The 8,564-nt window shown below is 39.4% G+C and overlaps 1 protein-coding gene across 1 annotated transcript in view; it reads right to left on the reverse strand.

The window, feature by feature from the left end:
• Positions 1 to 3,469: 3,469 nt before the first annotated feature.
• Positions 3,470 to 8,564, reverse strand: part of slc50a1 (solute carrier family 50 member 1) — a 7,500-nt gene continuing 2,405 nt past the window's right edge. Inside the window, exons 5-6 of the mRNA XM_005732102.2 lie at positions 3,905 to 4,024; positions 3,470 to 3,784 (exon numbers count right to left, since the gene is read on the reverse strand). Of these exons, the coding sequence (XP_005732159.1) occupies positions 3,677 to 3,784; positions 3,905 to 4,024 (228 nt within the window). The 3' untranslated portion in view covers positions 3,470 to 3,676. The remainder of the gene's footprint in view (positions 3,785 to 3,904; positions 4,025 to 8,564) is intronic.

Raw genomic sequence — 8,564 nt, forward strand, 5'->3', positions numbered from 1 at the left:
ACGGTTTCTAATTAGGGGTGTGTCTGGCCAGTCTGACTCCAACCATTGTTTTCTTCGTCTTATTGATGTCTATCCGTTTTATACAGAAGCATGATTCCAGCTTCCAGTATTGCCTTGTCTTCTCCACGACTCATCATTTACTGTTTCTCAAGATACCCCTTCTTCCCTTTCAGCCTTCATGACTAATTTCTACTCACAAAACTCCGACTTATTGTTCAACTCTGAGTCACTCGTCTGCAATATCCTGTCACAGGTTTCCTTTAAAATAATGTTTTTATAATTTACCACACAAGTAAAAAGCTCTAACAGCTTGACTTTAGGGATGGCAACGAAGGGATTGCTTTAAACAGATCAATTATACATCATCATACACTCAAGATTCCCAGTGGATGAACTTGGTTTATCCTTTGGCATGTTTTGGACACACAAACTGTTTTATATACCTTCTGCATGTTGAAGGTTTTCTTTGTCCACCTTGGACAGGACTGGAAACCACTGTAGATCTGAAAGGTTTCACAGCATAAGATGAATTTGAGTGACTTTAAGATTTGTTGAGCTTTAAGTGTTCGTTGTTTGATTGCCTACACAGAAGACGGACGGAGTCAACGTGTCGTCAACCAGTAGATGTATATTTATTAATTCACAGTCATATTTTAGGGGCTCATTATTGGTGTTTAGGCTGCTGCTACAAATGCCACTAAGCTTGGTCATCAAACATTATGGGTTTAATGTACAGCTAATGTAAAATTCTACTCAGCATAACTGACGCTCAAACTGTTTTTAGACTGTTAAAGGCAAGAACAGCACAGACAGGATGAAGAAATCTAGTTAGTGATAGTGGGGCCTAGCACACTTGATTTGGTTACACCACCTCAGAGCTGTTATAAAGTGAGAGAAAATCTAACAAGGACTTTTTTAATACTGTAAACTTGTATATTTTAACATGTATTTACATTCATGGAATTGCTACATATTGAAGATAACTTTTTTAAAGTTTATTGGACTGCAATGAAATGAAAAAAAAAAAAAAAGCATAGTTCCACCAAATCTACAAGATGTTCGTTCTCGTTTACGTGAACGTTATGTGTTTCTTTAAAGGCCTAAGATGTTTCTAAGTTACAAATCTTGCATAGATTATTATGCTATTTTAATATAAATAAAAACAAATAAGTCAAATGTTTTTGTCTCCTAAAGAGATTTGTGCCTAAAGTAATGAACACTCGAATCACACTGTTGTGAGATCCTGGTTCCAGATTCACTTTTGACTTCTAGAGCTAAGCATGGACAAGCATCAGTTTACATCAGTGAACTTTTACATCAATGCACTCAAAGCAGATCCCTGAGGTCATGTGATCAGGACCTGCTGGCTGTGCAAAATACAAGGCTGAGGATGAAAGGAGACTTTTTTTCTGTCTTTATTTTAGCATTTCATTGTAAAGCACTGGAATATTATTTTTATCTTGAATAAAATTGTATTTACTTTATTTACTTAATTGTTCCTGACCACAGGTTAAATTACTTATCATGATAAAGCATTTATTTAAGAGCTTCTTAGCGAGCAGTGAGGGGGCGTTATGTATCAGGTCATTTCTGCAACAGTCACATGACTGAGCATTTAGCCAAATGTACAGATGTGAGAAAATAGGGAGGTTATTAACTTCACCTTCAACCTGTTTTCTTATTCTCTACAAAACTAATTCTGCCACCTTTTGCATGTACAATCAATAACAGCACCATGAATGTTTTGGAGAGACTGTCTGAGAATGTGTGCTGTTATCTCTAGTTGTGTATCGATTGCATTAGGGAAACAAAAACAAGAAAAACTGAATTCCTAGATAGAGATCCGACAGACAATACGATACAAAGGCCAAATTGATTCATAAAGGTCAAAACTGGACTTAAAAAAAAGGAAATCAGAGCGCTGATGGAGGGGTAAAGACACTCTATGCACATGTCCTTGTTGTGTCTCTCCATGAAATACTAGCAAACAATACTTAAAGAACTGTGCTACATAATTACAACCTATTAGAAGCAAAACCTAAATTTATCCGTGAAATTCCTTTATTCTTTTCCCACGCTTTACTACCTCCATCTCATTTATACATCCTTTCTTGTTGCTTTTTCACCTGCTGCTTATATTTCCCCCACGTTTCTTTCAAGTATACCTCATTTATCTCCCACCTCCAGTCTTCTCTTTGCCTCTACATAACACTCAGCTTCCAACACAATACTGTCTTGTTGTTGTGCATGTGTGTTCTCTGTCAGGAGCAAGCTCTTTGAGCTCAGGAAGAGCGGTCCAAGTAGCATTCGCGCGCACACACACATACACACACACTGAGGATGAGAATCTCTGCCATAGCCTTTCCCACCGCTGCCCTCACTAAATCAACAGGCTCACACAAACAAGCTCATTCGCACTGCTGCACCATCAAACAGGCTTTTGTCTCTCCTGCACTGCCACTCCAATCATACACACTTACCTCGTCACATGCATGAAAGCTCGTTACTGAACCCAAAACAAAACCTCCAAACTAAAGCACAAATTCCTCTATTTCAAAGGGGTCAAGTACAGCCTCAGCAAGGAGAAAAAAAACAGCAGACAGTGACAGTTACGGTAAAAAATTTTTATTGATATGGCACCTTTCATTATTTAATGATAAAACACATTGTTTGTCCAGCAGAAAATGGACATAAATTTCTTCCTTTACAATATTTTCCCTTTTTTTAATATAACTGTAACAAACTGCATGTGCTGTTATATATCCATTCGGGCTTTCAGGGAAGCTGGAGACTGTCATATGTGAGAGATGAGGTACACCCTGAAGAGGTCGCCAGTCTATCGCAGGGAAAAAGCTTAATTTATACTTCAGAGTCTAAAACATAAAACAGCATAGCCTAAGCAATTGGCTAACGCTGCTGTTAGCATTCGTACTTCTGTGTAGTGTGCCCGCAGAAGTCTGCAATTTCACCTCCAAGACACTAGTTGGCAGTAAACTTTTCGTTTTGAGCTTATCCATTCTCTTCCAGTTGGTTCAATAATTGGCATCACATTTTACATTACATTTCTAGGGAGGTGCACATTGGTTAGGGTGCAGGGTTTAAGAAGAGTTTGTGATTATGACGTTATGGAGTAGATTTAAATCAGAGGTATAAATCCCACTAAACATTCACACCTATCGCCAATTTAGAATCCCCAGTTAAACAAATGAGTGCATCTCTGGACTGTGGAAGGAAACAGGCCAGAGCACCCAAAGATCAACTCCACAAGAAAGGCCCCAGCTTGCCAGTGCATCCAAACCAGCAGCTCTCTGCTGTGAGGCAACAGTGCTAACCACTGTACAATATATACGTTTTTAACCTCTAAAAATTCACATAAATCTTTAATGGCAAACATTACCTAAAAGAAGGCACTTAGAGACACTTAGAGACACAGAGAGAGACACGTAGTAACATGTGTCTCTCTACAACGATCCGCAGAACAGTAACAGTTGAATCATATTAAAGACATCGTGAAATTTACTCTCAGCTGAGTAAAAGTCCACATTATTCTTCCCCCCCAAAAAGTAAACAAAACACTTTACACGTCGAGTCACTCACTGAGTTTGTTCCAACATGTAACTCTAAAGCTTTGTTGCCAACCGTCCATCCGTGAAGATGAATTTTTCAACTGTCAACATCATATGTGCACGGGTTTGTAGGAAGGCGAACCTTGATTGACTGACGCAAATTTCCAAAATAGATAAAATCTGATGAGGCTAGTGAAAATACCCGGTGTGTTTGGAACCTGGAAAACAAGCAAAACAAGGAAGAAGAAGAAAAAAAAAAACATGTTATCGCTTCAATCCTCACACAACACTGACAGCTGAGCTTACAGGTATGCAAGTGCGTATTCATGATGTCTTACCACAATATAGTAGTCGCTCAGCTGAAGGCCGTAGAAGACCCAGGAGGTTGAAGTGAAGAAGGTGGCTACAGTCAGAGGGAAGGACAAGCACTGCACATTACCACTACGCACGATCTCTACCTGCAAAGGCAGAGAGGAGGAGGGATGCCATTAACATACACTTCAAAGCTGGATTATTACAGTTTTTAATATTTACAAGGGATCGAATTACCAACTGCTACATGAAAGGTGCCTTCAGTGATGACCCCTGAGAGAGAGAATTACTCTATTCAAATATCAACATACCAGCATGCCTCTTCAGAAGTGCTCTCTATAGACGTTCCCACAGCTACATTGTCACACACTTCCAATGCCGGAAGGAGTAAGTGTGCACTGCTTTGCCCACATTTTAACTATTGTGTCTTGCGCCACTTTATGACTGGCAGACTCTTCATGCTGCTTTTAAAAGGGCCATTTGGAAGTGATATAAACACTGGGTACTTCTAAAGTGGTCAGATGACACACTGTACTCCATTTTATTTGAAGGTACTGAAACCCAAAAGAGAACTTAACTAAAGTGTTGATAACTCAGGGCAAAGGAAACCTATGAGTGTTTTAAATTAAGAGCTTAGGCAGTAAATTTACATTTATAGTTTTGTTTTACTTTCACAATATATTTAGTTGTCCTCTGGGTTAGTTTAAAGTATACATTATCTGGCTGCTTGTAGGAGTTTTTTTTTTAAATTCAATTTTGGCTTAGAAATTTCACCACATTCCCAACCTGTAATTTAAAAAAACAAAAATGATCTTTAAGCAGGCAGCTTTGGATTTTAAGTCATTTGTGCAGTGCCTACATCATTTTATATATGCATATATAGCAGAAAACATAATGGAACCAAAGGGCCAGGGAACACACAAGACAGAAACTGGGAATAACAGGAAGACAGATGAGGGAAAGAAAGGCAGGAAGCTGACTGGGGGTCATTCGGTGCTGTGAGGCAGATGGAGGGAAGGAGACGAACAGGATAGAAGACGGAACCAGAAGATCAAATACAGTGACAAAAGGAAAGAGCGAGAACAGGGGATTTATCCCTTCACTGCATAGCTGCACATGCAGACTGAGATGATGTGAGCAGACGAATTAAAGTGAGCAGCAGCTGCCGGTGCAGTGGGTTCAACGAGGAACACGTTCAGGAAATGAGAAGATATGAGGTTCCTATTGTAGATACTAAACACAATCAGTGTTATCATGAATACAGTGAGGGTACTATGAACTGTAATGCATGTACACAATCACCTGCCACTATATTAGATACATCTATATAAATGCTTATTAACGCAAACATCTAACCAACCAATCATATCGTAGCAACTCGGTGTATTTACCCACGCAGACATTATCAACATGACTGCTGAAGTTCAAACTGAGCATCACAGTGGGGAAGAAAGGTGATTTAAGTGACTTTGAATATGGCATGGTTGTTGGTGCCAGACAGGGTGGTCTGAATATTTCAGACTCTGCTGATCTTCTTGGATTTTCCCAAACAACCATCTCTAAGGCTTGAATGGTATGAGAAAGAAAATTCCCGCTGACTGGATATTTTCTCTGAGTGCCTTGTTGATGTCAGGAGAATGGACAGACTGATTTGGGCTGATAAGAAGGAAACACCCATTACAACCAAGGCACGCAGAAGAATATCTTTAAATGTAAAACATGTCGAACCTTATGTCAAAGGTTCAAGCTGGTGGGGGTATAACAGTGTAGGGGAGACTTTCTTGTACCCTCTGGCCACCTTGGAATCAATTAAGGATTTAATCGCCACAGCCTGCCTGAGTATTGTTGCTGACCACCTTTATGATCACAGTGTGCCCATGGCTGCTTCCAGCAGTATAACACCCCATGCCACAAAGTTTAAATCATCTCAAATTGCTTTCTTAAAGATGACAATGAGTTCACTGTACTCACAGTCACCAGATCTCAAACCAATAGTACATCACAGATGTGAAACCAACAAATCTGCAGCAACTGTGTGATGCTAACATGTCAATATGAAGAAAGATCTCAGAGGAGTATTTCCAGCACCCTGTTGAATCTATACCATGAAGAATTAAGGCAGTTCTAAAGGGAAAAGTAGGACTTATTAGCAAGGGGTACCTCATAAATTGTCCAGTAAGTCTATATTGCAAAAAGGTTTACCCAAACAAAAATCTTCCTAGTAGCAGCCATTAGTTCAACTGATTATTTAACTCGCTGCTGCAAGGTTAGGTTCTATAGAATCTTTTAAATAAATGTTTGAAGTGACTCACAAATAATTTGAGTTCAAAGAATAAGAAACAATGTAACACTATTAATGCTGTGCTACATTACAGAAAAATATGACCACACTAACAAGCCTATAATATATGAATTGTACAAGGGCAAGCACTGTGTGGGCTGCCTGTTAATGGAAAAAGCAATAATGATTCTGAATGAGCGTCAACAACCAGCAAGGAGTCCGCTACTAGTGGAGTTTCAAGTTTCAAATCGCCTCTGTCAGTGCGCCCCAGGGCAGCTGTGGCTACAATGTAGCTTGCCATCGCCAGTGTGTGAATGTGTGTGTGAATGGGTGGATGACTGAATGTAGTGTAAAGCGCTTTGGGGTCCTATGGACTAGAAAAGCGCTATACAAATGCAGGCCATTTACCATTTTACCATATACTATGCTGTTTGAGGTTGGCACGTAGTAGAGGAGTATTTGCTTCGTGGGGCTGTTCTTTACCCTCTCAACCCTTTAGATTTCCTGCCTGACATTTCTAATCTATTAACTGCAGGCACAAGACATGAAACTGACACTGTCCATGTGCGAGCGAGTGTCGTCATTCTGAGTTCACTGTGGAGGTCGACCGACCAATCAAACACTTCGTTGATTACGACACTTTTCATCTACTAACTTTTAGTTGAGGGGGGAGGTGTGCAGTAAAGCGCACACAATATATGCATTTAAAGATCTACTTTTCTGATGCCTCTGGTTGAAGGAAAGTCCTTTTGAATCCAACCACCTGTCAAATGACTGTTTTTAGTGTAACACCCAATTGTTGAGATGTTCTCATGTAGCACAGGAACGTCTGGACTTATGTGCAAATGTTCTTCAGTAGTTTGGATAGAGATATTGTTGTTTCTCTGAACGAGAATTATTATAATAGCTGTGGCACACCACATGGCTCGATCCTGGGACTAACCTTCTTTAGCCTTTAAATGCTGCCCCTTGGGTGTATCATCAGGAGACACGGCACCAGTTTTTAGATAAGTGTTCATCGTAATCTGCTATGTTGTATCATAATACAAGTCTTACTGATGCCCCCACTGAGGCTTTGATGGCTTAGCTCTTTCATGTGTTAGCCAAATGTGTTAATAATGACACCACAGAGACACTTCTTCACTGTTGTAAATATTGAGTTTGATTTAGGGTACTGCCTGGGTAGAGTGTGCAGAAGGCAGAGCACATGACACTGACTCTCATATCAGTGAAAACAGATGTTACGTGGACTTTGATCCTGGCAGATTAAATACTGTTTAACACCTGATCAGACTCTGCTGGGTTTTGCATTATCACAAGAACCTCCTTTGGGTAAGTTCTAAGAAACTTACCCAAAGGAGTAAGTTTGGGTAAGTTTACGATCTTACACATATGCCGATGTGTAAGATCGGCATATGTAAATCTTTTAAGACTCATAGCCAGTCCCATTTCTGGGCTCCTCGAGGACCTCAGAGTTTGTGGGGAGATTAAAAAAAAATTTACTTTACAAAATGACTTTTGCCCCCAGTGGCTGACTTTATATAGTGCAGAGGAAGGGAATTAATTTTCCCAACAGAAACTGGGACTGTTTTTGAGGGGTCCAAAATTTGAACTCAATACTAATTGTATATCTTTATAAGCTTATTGGTGCAGCCCTATACAGCAGTCCCAGTTTCTCATATGGCTTTTAGCAAAAATTAATTTCCCCCCAATCTAGTGTTTTTATTATGTCCTGAAAAATTTAATTAATGGATATGAGAATTACCGTATGTAGTAACATATAGGACAGGCTAAACTGGAAAGGATGGAAAAACAAAACAAAACAAAAGTGAAAACAAAACCAACATTTACCAGCTAAGCCCATCACCATTTACTGGAAATGAAGCAGCAAACTGCAAACTGACTTCATTAACTGAACAAAAATAGTATCCGTTTGGTATGCTATTAATTATCCCCATATGCACACTAGTTTTTATAAATATTTTTGGCAAGTCATTTTCTGATTCTACTTCATTTGAAAAACGCTGAGGTTTCACACTAAGCTCTGGATGGCTTTACTTTGGCCTGTAGTAACACTGTGAGGAATCTTAGAGTCATTTCTTACCAGGACATTGCCTTCAACCGTGCACATTAAACAAATACCATGTACGTTAAACAAATAACATTGCTTTCTTTAGTCTTTGCAATATTGCTATGAGTAAAATGAAAAATGTTATATGTTTTTCAGCGGCTCCGTGTTGAATCCAAAGTTTAATTAAAATGCCATCTCCTCATGTGAAAGTTCTAAATGATCAAGCCTCATCATATCTTCCTCACAGACTGCTAGCTTACTTGTGGTTCCTGGGGCATTTTTTAAATACTTTTTTTGGCCTTCTTCAGTGCAGTGAAGAAAGGACAGCGAGAAG

Source organism: Pundamilia nyererei, unplaced genomic scaffold (assembly GCF_000239375.1).
Source record: "Pundamilia nyererei isolate P.nyererei 1_Seehausen unplaced genomic scaffold, PunNye1.0 scaffold00045, whole genome shotgun sequence".
Taxonomy (NCBI): domain Eukaryota; kingdom Metazoa; phylum Chordata; class Actinopteri; order Cichliformes; family Cichlidae; genus Pundamilia; species Pundamilia nyererei.